The 17,261-nt window shown below is 36.3% G+C and overlaps 1 protein-coding gene across 1 annotated transcript in view; it reads right to left on the minus strand.

The window, feature by feature from the left end:
- The window catches only part of DNER (delta/notch like EGF repeat containing), a 139,459-nt gene that overhangs the window by 69,855 nt on the left and 52,343 nt on the right, over positions 1 to 17,261 (minus strand). The window contains exons 2-3 of the mRNA XM_037407081.1: positions 11,202 to 11,498; positions 3 to 97 (exon numbers count right to left, since the gene is read on the minus strand). Coding sequence (XP_037262978.1) covers positions 3 to 97; positions 11,202 to 11,498 — 392 coding nt within the window. The remainder of the gene's footprint in view (positions 1 to 2; positions 98 to 11,201; positions 11,499 to 17,261) is intronic.

Genomic DNA, 17,261 nt, shown 5'->3' on the forward strand with positions numbered 1-17,261 from the left:
ACTTTATTGATGTATTCTGTGGAACTTCAAAGGAGATAAGACGACCTCCAGCAGAGGTATTGGAACTGGCATTTCCACAAGCCACATCTGGGATTATCTGAAAATAAAAATAGTTTTATTTAACTCTAAACCAGAAAATCTGACCAAAGAAAACATAACAGAATTTTTTAAAAAATAACACTAGCAGTCCAGCAATCAACTTTTAAGAATCATCATAATGGACCAAAACATTTATGCTATCGACAAATGTTCTAAAAATTCACATAACCATTCTTTTAGGTTTTTGTTAAAACAAAAACTTCCTGCACCTAAGTGCAAACTTCTAAAGGCATCTTCCTAATAAAGTGATTTTATTTAGAAAACTATCAATAGCTTCTGGTCTTTTAAAATAATATATAAAGTTTTAACATTTGCCACATCAAAGAAACATTGCATCATTAATTTAGGTGATCTTGGAGGATTTATAATAGCAAATAGTGGTATTGCCTTTCTACTTTATGGAAATATGTTTTTTCCAAACACAGATTACTTTAAAAAAATAGTCCCTCACTTGCCCATTACTATTCTTTCCAAATAAAAGTTGCTTGGACAAACAGTACTTTCAGATGGAAAAAAATACTATAAGCACAGTTGAGAGTAAAAGGATGTTATTTGCCAAATCTGTGATGCCTAGTAGGCATAGAAATCAGTTACTGTATTTACTAGATCAAGACACCATACAGGATGCCCTACAACACAGAGGAATCACAGACAGACTCCTTAATTATTCACGTCTTATAGAACAGTAATTTCATAAAAGCAGTTTGAAAACCATCGGTGTTTCCAATGATACCTTTATTTCAAATAAGTAATATTTTATGTGGCATAACAGTCTTTCTATCACCTAAATTAACTTCATCAGTAGCTTTAATTAAGTAGTTCTCAGGTATCTTCATCAGTTTGCCTATGAAATATCACACTGTAAAAAAAAAAATATCAGTCAGTTTCATCTTCAAATTGCTAGGCAGATTTTGCAATGTTATTTTTTTAGTCATCTAGAATAAGGGTGCAACCTTTTTAGGTCAAACTTACTGGCAAAGGGAAAATGCAACCTGACACACTTCCATGAATTCCATCCATCAAAATAAAAGTCAGAATCTAATTTGTAAATTTAAACAAAATTCAAATTCATATTTTAAACATTACTATGAAACACCAGTGAAAACATGAACAGAAGTCCAGAATATGACACAAGTGATAATTTTTAGGAGACTCAGAATTGGTTTTGACTTCAGGCAAGACAAATACTCAGTAATCACATTTCCCAAAAATTTCTAGATTATTCAATTAATTGTTGACTTTTCCGGCACATATAATATGAATACATGTAGTTTATGAAAATGAAGTGAGATGCGATTTTATTGTGTTCATTCAAATATATTTTGAAGAAAGATAATATATCCATTACAATTTCTCAATTTTGGAAGTCAAAATTATAGAGCTAACATTCAAAGCACAAGGAACTCAAAATTCATTTGGCTAACACCCTATCTTTGCCAACATTTAAACTTTCATTTTCTTTGAGACTCTATATGCCTGCTGGAATGGGGCAGGGGGAAGAAATCAACATCTCTGTGCTCACACAGTCTTATACTACATCTAAAAACACACTTGCTTTTAAACTATTTCTATAGTTTTTCAATTTCATGCATCTATTACCTTGGAACACAAGGAGAAAAAATGTAATTTAAGCATTTCATTTACTTATTATTCAATATTAGAAGTTTGTAAAGTAAAAGGTATTGATCTCTTTGAAACTAGGATAAAAATATGACAAAAAATTAAAGCAGCAAGAGCTGAACAAGGTGGCAGTATAACAAGAGCTGAGAATTAACCTTGTGAAAATGGAAAAAACAAACCAAAAAGACTTTGGTTTGCAAACACATCAGAATTAAGGATTATTCAACATGATAAGAGCATGTAGGAAATATTTTAATGGTACTCAGAAGAGCAAGAGGCAAAATGCAGGATTTTGACTCTTCTATTTTAGACATCTGTAATGTTTGATGTCTTTTCTTTATCTAGGAACTCCATTTGTAATTGTCCCTGACTTCATGCTCTAAGAATCTGATGAAATAATCATCTAAACCAGCAGCACCCTAAAAATGAGATTTTAGAACAGCTGAAACATGTTTGTTTGTTTGTTTGTTTGTTACATTAAAAAAAATTGTACTTGGTTCAGACAAAAAAACACGGGAAGAAGCAGCAGCTCTCATAAGGAACAAAAAATGGTTCCAGCAGTATCCTATTTCAGGCGGATATTATGGGGACAAAAATGACAGCTTTGACACCTGAATTAGGAAAGAAATTACACAGGTTTTCCACAGCTGTAAGAAATTTGTTTAAAGATTTCTAAGTATGTCTCTTTCCTATCTTAACAGCTCTCTGCAAAACTGAAAGATTGAAGAATGAGGGCAAAGACCACCAATACATTACAATGAGAAAGGACACTCAGAAGATGAAAACAATCTGTAAGTCTGATAAAAAAACACACTGCTAGAACTGGTAGGAGATATTTTAAACAGAACTCACTGGAAAATATACTTAAATGATTTCCAGAAGGTAAAATAAAAGCATTCTTATCCCAATTCCTCTTTAAAATTTAAAAAGAGAGACAGCTAAAGTAAAAAATACAAACAGACCACCTAAAGTAATTTAAAGACAATCTTAAAAAAAACATTACATATAACTGCAAGATATGAAACTCTTCCAAAATTCCCTTGAAGCATTCAGTAGTAAGAACCTTTAAGCCAGCCAGGAAGTTCCTGGGGGAACAGACTTAGACATACAACACAAATGATGCAGCTACTTTAAAAAATCATCACCAAAAAAATCCAAAATCTTCACACACCTGGCCAGAGCCAAAAGCACATTTAGGATTTGCTTACAGAGATAAGCTTCCACATTAGCACAGAATATATTGAAGAGCTGCTCTTCAACATACTACTTAAGAGTTTAAAATGCTTAAATATCAAATTGTTAATAGGAAACACAGAATTCCTCTTTACATACGTGTTCCATAAGGTCACATCTAAATCATGTTCTTGTTTTTTAAAAAAGAACATAACATATAAAAACTACATTTCTGCTTCAAATGCTTATAACAGTATTAGCTTTCCGAGTCTTTACATGGGTGAAAGAGCAGCATCATTTCAGAAAGCAGGGCATAGCAGTAGGATACATGAGATTGCAAAGGAAATCGGGTGTGATACCTAAGAACAGAGCAACTGACCTTCCATATTACACTTTTCTGAAAAAATTAAGTAGTGTGAACAATACAGATACTCTTCTGCCTTACTCACTAACCACAATAAGGATAGACACACCTAATTCAACAAGTGCTGAGGTACATACATAAATCCCAAGGCAATATTTTCACATGAGTACCTTTATTACTTCGACAAATTAAGTGTACTAGCCTTTAATTCACTGAGGCTAAGAGAAGTAACATACTAAGTCTACATTTACGCTGGGTGACATATATGCAGCCTCTCACTACTGAAAGTAGTTCTCTGAAGGTATTTGTTGTATACAAAATTTCATAGTTTGTTTCTTGGAAAACTGACCAGACATTTGCAATTCTACAAGGCCTTACCAACATGGGCAGACCAATCCTGAACAGTGCCAAACACAGGCATTCTGTTACCATGACACAGGTTTCCATTTCTTTTGTGTCTCAACGCCCTGAGTTTAAAGAATTGCAGAAGGCTTTTACTTCTTGCAAATCATGCCACACTTGCTTCAGACCTAAAAGTGGTCTGGAAGTGGAATGGAATGACCAAACTCACATTAGGCTTAGCTATTCCTCACTACCCTATCAACAAGATATTAATGAATATCTCTGAAAACTAACAGATACTTCCAAACACTCAAAGAGGCTGCCCAGGTATCTTTTAGACTCTCCATCCCTGAGGAGTATTTAAGACTCAACTGAACACAGTGCTGAGCAACCCGCTCTAGCTGACCCTGCTTTGAGCAAGGGGCTTGGACTAGACAATCTCCAGGGATCCCTTCTAACCTTACCTACACCGTGATTCTATGAGTAAACATTCACCCTCGAGCCAGTTGCCTACCAACTCTTTCCTGTGAATTGCTGTTTTAAGTTCAGTGACCTCACGGCTTTCACAGAACCCCCACTCCAACATGCACCGAGTGCTTCATTTTGAAAATGACCCCAAAGGTTACACAACTAAGTACATGCACATGCGTGAGCACACTCATGCGCACACAAACACCTAGATATTTTTAGTTGACACTTTTCTCCTGTGCTAGCTGTAAAGGTTCTCTTTGGTTGATCTCTTGTCTTTCCATCTCAAAAAACTGTTCTCCTGTTTTTACCTCCCAATGGGGCAACACAAAAATCGGTGCAGTCTTGCAGCCAAAGCAAAGTGGGGCAAATTAGTCTGGAATTAAACAGAGTACACAAATGTACACATTGTTTCCACACATCATTCTTGAATACAAACTCATCTTACTAAAAAGATCAGTGCTTAAATAAAAACCGCTATGCTTTGAAACTTAAACATGTTTGAAAAGACATTATATTAATGTAAAAAGTATGAAGATGAATTCTTTGAGAAAAACAAGGCTACGTTCTGGGGTGGTTTCCCATGAAAACTGATGTGGTCATTAAGAAATATAACCTTTCATTTCTGTAGTAGGACAGAAACTGTCACAATAAATGCACATAAATTCTCACAAGAGGAATGCTCTTGCAAACGCTAACTCTCATATCTTGTAAGGAACTATAAACTTTCAACTCAATAAAACAAGTTTAATAATGTGCATGTTTTGCCTTTTCTGAACATATAACTACTTTTCCATCAGGATAAGGCCTGCAGTATTTCTTCTTTTCCAACCCTCTACAGGTGGCAAGAGGTATCTATTATTTTCTGAGAAATATAACATGATCGTCAGCCTTCCTTATGAAGGGAAATATAATATATGAAAGAAGTAGGTTAGATCCTGACTATAAGATCTTGAACAAGTGCCTGCAAAGAAATTAAAAAGGAAACAGACAAGTAGGAAAATATTAGGCAACATAATAGAACCATAAAGAGGGGGATCAATTGCCATCTTCTTGTAGTCAAGGTGCCAAGCAATAAACCAGAATCATTACTGGTACAGAAATCCTATTCAGACAGAATAAAATTAAAAAAGAAAGAAAAGCAATTCCCTTGCCCTGTAGTATGGAAAAACTACTGCTTCTGAAAATCTAGTGTCACATAGCTTAACCTCCATGAGTGTATTTGTTTCTACCCTCCAGAGTTTCATATGGGACAATGCTTGAAAGAAAATAAAGGCTTTCTTCTAATATACATCACCAGTGGGAGAGAAAAGCAAAACTGTATACAGTAAGAGCAGTACCTCTCTGAGGAACCCCAAGGGAAGACTGACAGACTGCATCCAAAAACAGTATCAAATGGAGAAGGCTTGCCAGATATTGTAGGACTGGAATGTGATGTGAAGAAGGCTGCATATCCACCCAGCAAATTCTGTCGCTGAGAGTTTGTGTTTCTTTGCTCATCTGAGCAAAAGGCACTTTGTAGAGCCAGCAGTCACACTGTCAAGAGGATCCAGTGCATTTTAATGCATGACAATCCTCTAGATAACACTATTCAAATTTTGTATTTCTGTTGCGGGTTAACAATGTGAATATTACACCCAGAGGCAGATGCTTCAGCAGGCACGGTAGGTTATCTTACACAGAAACACTTTCTCATATAGATTACCTAGGTAATCATATTAGCCAGGTCCCTTCTTGTCTCAAGCTGGCCACCAAAATCAATGTCAACTTCATAAAATCTGACAATCAATCTGTACTGGTTTTGGCTGGATAGAGTTAATTTTCTTCACAGTAGCTTGCGAGGTGCTATGTTTTGGATTTGTGATGAAAATAATGTTGATAACAGGGACGTTTCAGTTATTGCTGAACAGCACTTACACAGCATCAAGGCCTTTTCTGCTTCTTAGACTGCCCTGCCAGCAAGTAGGCTGGGGGCGTACGAGAAGTTTGGGGGGACACAGTGGGACAGGTGACCCCAACTGACCAAAGTGACATCCCATACCATATGATGCCATTCTGAGCAATAAAACGAGGGTGCAGGAGCTGGAAGTTGGCCAGGGATGCTGTTGCTCAGTGACTTGATTGGGCATCGCTCAGGTGGCAGTGAGTAATTGGGGGAGTTTTGCATCATTTGGTTTTCTTGGGGTTTTTCTTTGTCATTTCCTTTTCCTCCCTTTTATTTTTTTTAAAAAAATTAATTTTATAATTTTTAATTATTAAACCATCTTTACCTCAACCCACAAGTTTTCACACTTTTGCCTCCCAATTCTCTCCCCATCCCACTGGGTGGGTGAGCAAGCAGGCAGCTGCATGGGGTTTAGCTGCCTACTCCCTGGTTAAACCATGGTTAAACCATAACATATTCATTCAATAAATACTAGTTCCCTGAAAAAATAATGGTCATTCCTTATTCCAGGGTGTATGGAGCTGTTGTGAATAATAAAGGTAAACACTGTGGAAACAAGCTCATTGCCAAAAATTCCACATAGTCAAATCTTTACATTCAGTGTATGAGCTCAGGTCACCAGAGAGTAAGCTAGGACGTAAAGTTCTGTGGAAGTCTGTCAAGTCAGCCATAGATACTTCTACACCAAAACACTGAAAGGCAGTAAACACACCAGGAGGGGTGGGGGTTTTATGCTCAGACCCTTAAAGGCATGAAGACAGTATGATTCCTGAAGGAACAGTTAAGGATCCAGATACATTTTAAAGACAGCACTGGATAACCAAAAGTCCTGAGCCCACCCACGAGTATAGACTGAGATGAGCAAGGCTTCGGTATCTTGACATAACTGCACTCACTAGAATTTTCTACAGGGTATTTCTGTCTTTAAAGGGGATATGAGATTTTGGTTTTAGGAAAGCTAGTATTTATGACTAGCCATTAAACACCTTTTAGCAATAGAACATACAGGTTTGTGTGAACTTCACATAAGTTTTGTTTGAGCATATCAAGCATTTAGAGATTTTTATGTGTGTGTTTTGAAAATAAATATAGTAACTGCTTACACTCTTGCTGTGCCTATTAGAACGGCATTTGTACAGAAAGTTCCATATGCAAATATTATAGGAGATATTTGGCAAAGTTACGGATTTCTCCTAGAAAAAAGTTAAGATTATTCTAGTAAATCTATGTTTCCTTCAGTCTCTTTATCTGTTTGTATGATATCTTTCTCTAAGAGCAAATGAAAAATAATAGAGGCTTCCAAAATAAATCTTATACACAAGTATAAAAAGACTGTCCTAAGTCAGACTAAAATTATACATATTCCAGTACCTGAACTCCACAGCAGTCAAAAGGGGGAAAACCAAGAAAATAGGGCAAGAAAAGGGCAAACATATTTCCTCCAGCCTCCACTAATTTCCATGTCAAAGATTTCTCTAAGCTGTTATTTCTAAGGATGGAGTTTCTATGTATATAGCAACCTCAAATGGATCTCTCCTCCATGATTTTGTTCAGCCTTCTTCTGCACCCATAGCATACTTTGGCAAAAAATGCACAAACATTTAGCAACACATAAAGCAGTCAAAGATTCAAAGGTCTCTGTTTCAAGCAGAATTATTCCTTAAATATATTCTATTGCTGCAGAGCAGAAGCACTCTCAGGATTTTCCACCTGAAACAGCCATACTTCTTTTAAAAGCTTATAATTTACTGACTAAGAACACACGTAAAACAAATGCTGTCCCCATTGCAAGGGAAATTACAAGTTTATTGTAGCCTCTAATCACTAGTTCCAAAAGCTTGAATCTGAGCAGTAGTATTGCAGTATAAATAAAAGGTTAGACTAGGACTCACGTGCTTAGCATTCTAATTCCTGGCTGCGCACCTGGCAAATCACTTTACTGCTCTGTGCTTCAGTGTCTCCATCTGTAAAATGTGAATAACACTGCTGATTTCCTTTGAAAAAAAAATTGAGAGCTATTAAGGAAAAGTAATATATAAGAGTATGGTACTGCTATTCTTACAGTTTATTTTGTATACAGAAACCTTTTTTGGATCTGTTAGTTGAGTAGGATTAATGAGATGGTTTCTTTCTTCTTCTATTATTGGCTAATATATATTTTTTTCTATGCCATAACACAAAAGATTGTTGAACTGGGGAAATGTGCACTACTAGTTGTATCTTGCTTGCCAGCGGAACAAGTTAGTTGCCCAAAAAAGGAAAAAAGTTCTCTTCCAACAGCTAAACACAAAGAAAATTTTTCACTCAATGGTCTGTGGTAGCAGCCCTTAACCTGTGTATCAGGAAAAGACTAACTTCTTAGAGCAAGAGATCTCTAAAAAATGAAACTGTATCCAAAGACATCTGTATGTTGGGTAACGGTGCAGACATTGTCGAGAAGGTTCAGTCAAGCAAACACTGCCAAGTGTATGCTAGTAACTAAGGAATACAGAAAAAATGTCCAACTGTAACCATACATCATGCCTCTCAGACAGTTTACTTCTCTCAGGTATTCATTTTTTGAGCTCTCAAAACTTTCAGAAAAGCTTCCACGGAAACTTCATCTTTGCAAGATAGTGAGAGCTTTCGTTTGGAGACATTCTGGCAAAATTTCTCTCTAAGCAGACAGACAAAAAGAGTATGAAGAACATTAGTTCACTTGCAGTATCAGTATAGAATAATGTGAAAAACAGGTTGACTTGAAAGATTTGAAACAAAGCAAAACTTAATAATAGCAGCCTTTGCTGCCACTGAATCTTAAGGAAGATTTTTGCAATACAAAACCTACAAAACAGTAGATTTTTGCAATACAAAACCTACAGTTACTTTATTGGTTTTTTCCTTTTAAGAGGGCAAGAAAGGATCAAGCTTTGCAAAGCTTTTAAAGCTATGAGGAAAGGTAGTATCTTCCTGCTTAACACCTAACTCTTTATTCTTGAAGTGTCCACCAAAGAGGCTTTGGAACACAGACTTTCAGGCAAATTAACTCTCTTTAATATAGATCGGAGACAATGTCTTGAATCAGCAACTGAAATCTCTTGCTTTCAGATAAGCATCTCTCTCACTGTGAATGCCAAGAACAGAAGGTCATTATGCTGCACTAGAAAGACTGTGAAAAATACAAGACTCATCATAATACATTAAAAACATATCAACACATGAAATTTCCATGTTAGTGTTCATAATGCAATCACAATTGATAAGCTATATGTATTTCTCAGTTAACAGAAGATACACAGAAGTGCGAATTTTAGCGATTAAAACACCTGGTTGTGAATGATCTGTTTGGCCGAAATGCTTAGTGAATCTACCTAAAATGCAAGCCAGGCAGAAATGTTACTTATACCATACCAGAGCACAGATTGAGGAAGACACACGAGGGAAATCTAGTACAGAGAAAAGCATGCCCTTAATTGATCAGGACATATGGAGCACCCATGCAGAGATGACACTGCATTTAAACTGAGTAATAAAAGCAGATCATTGTTTGTTTCTGCTTCAGAGCTCTCTCCAAAATCCATACTTAGTGCCTGACGTATGTTCTACTGTAAAATAATAGATACAGGAGGTGGAATTCCAAGCAATAAAGCTCTGTTCTCCAGACCTTGCCCACCAGAACTCCCACTGAATGGGATACAGCTTTATAACTACTTGTACCTCAGATATAATCTGAGAGTCATGACACATCAAACACATATTTTAAATATTGATTTTACTTTCAAAAATTGATTTAAATAAATGTTACAGTAAAAACATGAACAAATTTGTTTTGGCTAGCAAAGAATGATGAAAAATATACTTTTTCCAGGATTAAACTCATGCCTGTTCGCTTTCTCATTACACTGCGTTAAAACATCTCAGAAGAATCACTCCTTGAAGTGCTTCAAAAAACAGATAAAGCTGACATTTTACCTATTTATTGCTGAACAAACTCAAATGAAATTACTTTACTCTACAATTCATTTTCCATTAAGAAAGATGTCACAAAGTTTTTAATTCTTTGCCTACTGAAACTATAGTATTTCTTCACGAACAAGCTTCATTACCCCTAGTGCTTGGTACTAAGTTGATCCAAACAAGACCTAAAAAAAAGGCATCGCCATTATCCCCCAAAACGGATGCTCACTTTATGCCAGACTGTTTGTTCTTTGGGATGCATTTTGCACATATGTAGTATTATATTAGGTGGGTGATCTCTGGATCAGGTTGGAGGCTTCTAGTACCAACTGCTGTAGGAACAGTATATGCAGAAGTAGTGGTCTTGCACCTCCAAGTAAGAGAACAACAATGAAGAGAGCTAAAAATCATCCTTGCAGTGATGGACTTCAAAGAAGAAGGGAGGAGGATGGCCATGTAATAGAATGAATGTAATCCACCAAAAAGTTTATCAAGAGATAATCAATCAATTCTTCATTGTGAGCAAACATACTTCCTATCTATACTTGGGTTTCACATGTAAAGATTAATATTTAATGATAACTCGGTTAAGTTTCATACTACTTTATTTTTGCAGAGTCTATGCAAGACATCTAAGAATTACCAATAAAACAGTGTACAAAACAGTAGAAAGCAAAGATCACATTTCTTAAGGATCATAAGTTGTGCTTTCCAGCTGTAGTTTTGCCAGATATTAAGTCCATAATTTTACTAAGAGGTACAACAAATATTTAAAACTTTCCCCCACCATCATTGCATCTCCAGAGTTGTGCACTGTGTAATGTATTTACTGTCAGCTTTAATCCTCAAATAGATGTTTCCTTAACACCACAAGGACAGGTATTTTTCAAAACAACACGTGATTATAACTGCAAATAGCAAAAAAATATATTAAAGGAATTGCTTCAACCTTTTGATTTTCCTAAATTTATTTGATGTTTGGAGATATGGTGTCATACAAATGACTGGAAGAAACAATATTATCCCATTTCAAATAAATGTTCAATACAACATGTTGGCCAACTTAAGCCTATTACTTCCAACAACTACCAATTTTTTTCTGTGTTTAATTTTACTAGTATATTGACGCAGGACAGAGATGGTGTCTTCAGTCCTCTCATGCAGACATCCATGAAATCATGCACAAATGACAACCCAGCAATGTTAACACTTAGAAGTTATGTGTGCATTTTCATCTAGACAGAATATTCTCACCTGTGTTTCATCCCATTTCAGATCTACAACTTTCTGTCCCGCTTTTGGCTGCCACGTAGGTAACGTCACGGTTGCTCTTGAACGTGGAAGAACAATGTCAGGTTCCAAGGTGGATGAGACCGGTCTGCTCTGTCTTGGCGACGTCAGCTCTGTCCGTTCAGAGACTGGAAGGCTGTGAAATGAGTGTTCACAGTTTGTACCCTCATAGCCTTCGCTACAGAGACAGAGGTAGCCATCACCACCAGCACTGCAGTTACCATGGTGACAGGGGTTGCTGGCACAAGGATCTGAAACAAACTGGGAAAAACATATTGTATAGGTCAATTACTGCATATAAAGGATTTATTTCTGAGCTTTACAAAGATCACAAAACGGGATTTTCTTCTCTTCCTGTGTTTATCTTCTAAACATATTTATGAACCAAGCTCATCTTTGATGTATCTTCAAGGAAGTAAATTCAAAGGACTAAAGACTATAGATTAATCTATATTAACCACTTTTCTCAGACCGTTTGATGCTAATGCACTGTTGACACATTTGAGCAAAGTGATAAGCACAAAGTAGGAACGTGGCCACTGTTCATAATCAGGAATTTTCAAAAAGTCTTGAAAGAATAACCTATCCAGGGAAAAAAAACCCCATACAACTAGAAATTTAATGCAGTAACAGAAATAGGAATGAGACACAGAACTCATACAGATCACCAGGTCATGAAGCACCTCTGTGTTCTCAGAGTTAACCACATCACACAATCCTATCTGTGGACACAACTTCCACTTTAAAACACTGGGCCTTTCACCCACACTTTGTTTAATGAACAGCAGTTTCAGAATCTGATTCATTCTGGTGCTGAAAACTTTCTAACAGGAGTTAGAAACTTGAGGCAAAAATGTACTTGTTTTTAAAACAGCATTTTAGTATAGGACATTATAGTATAGGACAACATTATAGTATAGGACAAGATTGAGCTCTGTGATATAGGTAAAATACTGTCCTAGGCTTGCCAGCTTTTTGATTTCTACCTTAAATTTATCTAAAGCTAGTTTGTACTCAGTTTCTTATGTCATCATTGACTTTCAGGTTAAATGTTTTTTCCTTTCTCTATGCTGATATTTACATCCACAGTGTATTTATAGAATACGTCTACAAACTCTTGTCAAGTTTCAACTCATAGACTAAATAAGCCATGCTTGCTCAGTTTCCTTGTGGAGGACAAGCCCTCCATTCACGTGCTTTATTTTTTGCTCTAAAATTTAGCCCTGCCTTTTGCAAATACATCAGGTTTTTTTGCTTGTTCTGGAAATAGCCTCCTTTGCATTACTTAAGAAATGTTTGCCTTAGAGCTAAACCACACCACTTACTCACTGCCATTGTCTGACCAACTAAGACAGCCAGGTAGTTCCCCCAATTTGTCTTCACATCAAAGTGATAACCCATCACTAGAAACAGACATTTTCTCAGTCTTTAAATGCAAATTTCACGCAAGTGCTCCAGTCCTAAAGGTCACCCAGTCCTTCCCTGTATATGCAATATTTCTATTGTATGTCTCAGTAAAGCACCACAGTTATTATTAAACATTTTTTCAATTATCATAAGAATTACTTAAGCTTTATATATCATTAGTATCATAAAAACAGGTATTGCTCTTACAGTAGGAATTCTACCTTTCTTATCGCTCTCTACAACTCCCTGACAGGAGGCTGTAGGCAGATGGGGGTTGGTCTCTTCTCCCAGATTGCAAGTGACAGGACAAGAGGAAACAGTCTCAAGTTGCAGCAGGGGAGGTGTACTTTGGATGTTAGGAAAAAAATTCTTCACTGAAAGGGTGGTCAAGTATTGGAACAGGCTGCCCAGGGAGATGGTGGAATCACCATCCCTGAAGGTGTTCAGAAACCATGTAGAGTGGTGCTTAGGGACATGGTTTAGTGATGGACTTGGCAGTCCTGGGTTAACGGTTGGACCTGATGATCTCAAAGGTCTTTTCCAACCTGAGTAATTCTATGATTCTATGATCAGTTTAAAGGCCTGGTGTCAGGGGCACCAAATCCTACTATTACACTTTCTTATATAAAACAGACCACAGCTAGAATTCTTCCTTTCGCTAGAATTTTTGTATACTCCAACCTCTGTAATATTTTTGGACAGAAAACAGAGCAAACATTATCATGAAAGTTAACTTTGGAGACAGTTAATGATGAATGTCAAATTTTGTACTGACTGACACAGAAGAGTCAGAGGCCATGGAAGACAGCCCAAAAGACATGCTTTACTCATTTATCTTGTGGTTCGGTTACAGCTCCAATTGTTATTTACTTTGCTTGGGGACACATCTCACACACATCAGGTGATGCCTTTAGACACCAGGGTCAAGCTTTGACTCTTCTTCAGTTTTAAAACTCAATTCTATAACAAGTTTATATATACTTAATATATCATGTATCAAGGAAGTATGGATTTTTATGATCACATGGGCTTATCTCCTCAAAGTCTCTTTCTCCTGCAAATCAACAGAATATCTAAGTTCTCAAAGAACAATTGCTAGAATTCTTCACCCCAAAACAATATTCAACTGACAGAACAGTTTCCAGGAAGGAAGAAAACCCAGTTCTGTTCTTTGGCTTGTCAATTACATTTTAAGCTTGCTCCCACTGCCAAGCAGCACAGATTTTCACAGAAATTTCCTTATCCTTTTGGAGTGTTGAAGATAAAAAGCACTGACGTGCAAACAAAGCCCAGCTGAAAAATTGTTTGCAGTACTTTTTTCATATTCTAGTTGCTTGGAGTAGATTTGAGTTACAAAGACATGCAGCTATCCTATTATTGGATAAGCTCTTTACTCATTCTTTCACAGTTAATACAAATTCACATTAACCCATTTTTTTATAAATAAATCAGCATTTATTCTATTCTGAGGAAATTTAATTGTCCTTATCACACCTTAAAATATTAAGGTTATTACCTGCAAACCTGGTAACAAGAAATAAAAAAGAATATTTTCAAACAATCACAAGGGGTACTTTTCCCCCTTAGTGAATACATCCATTTACTTTGCAAGCAAAATAATTAAAAGTGCTCTGTGATATGTGTTATTTGCCATAAACTGTTTTGAGCTTGTTTGACAGATGTGCTTACCAACAAGCACTGCTTACTGCTGCCCATGCCACGTACTGAAGAACACCTTGTGCCTTATGAATCGTCACTAACTTTCAATACAGTGGAAGTGAAAATAATTAAGACTGTTTGGTTTAGATGAAGAACAAAAAAAGATAAGTGTAGATACAGAACTCCAGCCATGCACTTTCTCAGAATTGATTTTTATGAAGCACTTCACAGAATTTTAACTTATCATTTCCTTTTCTTAGTTACTATTAATTCTAAAGCTCCTTTTTCTTTCAGTAAGCCTACCAAAGCAATGTCCCTTGTGCACACTTTAGTTTAATGTTGAACTAAAGGAAGTTATTTTTAATTAGCAGTTAAAAAGAGATGAGGAAATAAATTTGATTCGTGTTGTTTGTGATGTTTCTGCGGTTCCTCTAGTCCACTCCAAAGGTGGCAGCAATGGTTAGCAAGCACTCTGAGGAACATCGTGACACAACAGCATGGCTACATCAGAATTCAAAGGTAGCAAAATTTCAAGGCTTGACCTTTAACAAACTTTTGAAGCTCACAGAGAAAAGTAAACATCATTGGTCTCATAACTGAGAGCTGCACTGCAAGTATACTGTGAGCAAACAATTAAAAGAGCCCCTTTTTAGTCATTCCTCGTGAAGTTCACAGTATTTTAAAATACTGTTGCATGGAGAAAAGGAGGAAGCGAGTAATTACATTCCATATAGCCCATGATTAAATAAGAACGCAATATAATTAATACTAAAAAAATCCAGGGTTTTTTTAGGTGTAGAACTTCAATAATCTTGATTAAGAAAGTATATTTAGTATATCTAGGTCTCTTGTTTTCATCCCCATGTCTTCATTTAATAGTCTATCTGTTTTCATAATACATTCATTGACTAAATAGGCACAGTCAGCAATTGCAGCTGACAAAGCTAAGCTAAAAATCATAAAATGTATTTGCATGTAATTACTATTCCATATGCCTGGACAGCTGTAATCTTTGCAGTATTTTTTTCCAATAGAATCCTGAGACACATGCATTCCAAGGTGCCCTTCATATTGCAGTCAATTTTCCAAAGGCAGACTGAATATACACTGTATTATATATAAACACCAGGCTTGTTTAAGAATCACACTCACAAACATGGATTGTTTGCCAGCCGGTCCAATTGTTTCCTCGGGTTTCAGTTTCAGGTAAAAAACTGCAAGACATAAATCTGCAAGATCTTTCTGCTGGTACTCCTTGTAGTGACACCTATTTGTCATTTAATGCTCATTCAGCATCTCTTCACAGTGGTTCTACTTGTTCTACCTGGAGACAGTCCAGGTAGATCCTCCAGACAGCTTCAAAAAAACAGAATGGTAAGCCTAAAGAGAAGGCTGTAGATGAGCTCCTAAGATCTATGCAAAACCTATCTTCCACCTGTGACTCTCCTCTTAGATGTGTTAGTACAAAACTACCTTTTGGCTCAGTTTTTATTGCTGTTGCCTACAATCACAGACATACCAGCCTGCAACTTCAGTAAAATATGGAAAAAGCAGAACAAATTGAGTCCTTAAATTAGGAATTCAGCGGTTTATTTAAATCCATTCTACATGGGAAACGCCAACGTGTTAACAAAGTCAAGCTGCCACAACCTCTTATTTTACACATGTTCAGTAGCACTCTACCTCCGAAACAGTCTTCAGCTATTAAAAGCCAACAGAGTCCAAAAGTTTCCAACTTTTCAGTGGCTCCCTGAGATAATTTTTCCAGTTACAGGATAAAATGTGACTTTCAAGTATGTAAAGGAACTTTAGCTGGTTGGGATTTAGGCAGCTAGGTTCTTCATGCATTCTGTTAAAAACAGATCTTAGGAGAAATTTAAATCAGTAAAACAGTCTTTGCATCTACATTGCTGAAGAAATTCCCCAATATGACAACTGTTCTCCAGGAACAGATCATGGGAAGATCCACCACATATCACCAACAGAGAAAGGGGATCGATCAGACACCGATCAGACACACCAATTTCAAGCTATGCACAGTATATAAAAAATTATCAACTTCTGAATATTATAGAAAGAAAATAATTAAAACCACCAGTCTAAGCTATTATCAGTTTGGTTTTAATAAAGTAGAAAAAACCTTTTTCATCTAAGCACATCTGAAATATACTATCTTTGCATATGCATCAATTCATGAAAGAGATGGAAACAGACTTGAATCTTTTACATAACAATGGCAATAAAGATTATCTAGAAATCTAATCTCTTTGAAAGACTGGTTTAATTATGTTCAAACTATTATTTAAACTCAGCCTCATTCAATCCTTCCCACAGTGAAGTTTTAAATCTCATTCTATCACACACTAAATATTAATGCAAACTAGGAAACGAAAGGCAAGAAAACAGGATGAATTGAAGTAGGAAAAAAACCCCCAGATGTTCCAAAAGGTGTCTGCAGAAATAGCATTGAGATAAGTATATCACACAAATGCATGTTCTTCTATTTTGAGAAAAGGCTGTCTTGTGACTCAGTGGGACTCATGCAACATACAGGGGCTCAATTTCTGGCTCTCCCAGAGACATCCTGTGTGACCTGAGAACAGTCAAAACTCTATCTCTGCCTCTCCTAATTGCAAAACAGAGATTACACTTCTCTTCTTACACTGCCTGTGTTGTCTGGTTAGAAAGCAATTTTTTTCAGGATGGGAACCACAGAGCTGGATATAGATAGGAACTCTGAAGCAGCAGTGAAATATAAACAAATATAATAAATAAATAAATCTCTGTACAGAAAGGCATGTTTGTTTGTTTCTTAGTCACTTTTTAATCTATTTCTCTTTTGTTTCCTTCTGTGGCTATTCAGGCTTCTTCTGAATAGTACTTTACTTTGCTCAGACAAACAGAAGTGTTCAGAGAAATATCTAGCAAAGATTCTTGAAAGTTAAAAAAAATTACTAA

Source organism: Falco rusticolus, chromosome 13 (assembly GCF_015220075.1).
Source record: "Falco rusticolus isolate bFalRus1 chromosome 13, bFalRus1.pri, whole genome shotgun sequence".
Classification (NCBI taxonomy): domain Eukaryota; kingdom Metazoa; phylum Chordata; class Aves; order Falconiformes; family Falconidae; genus Falco; species Falco rusticolus.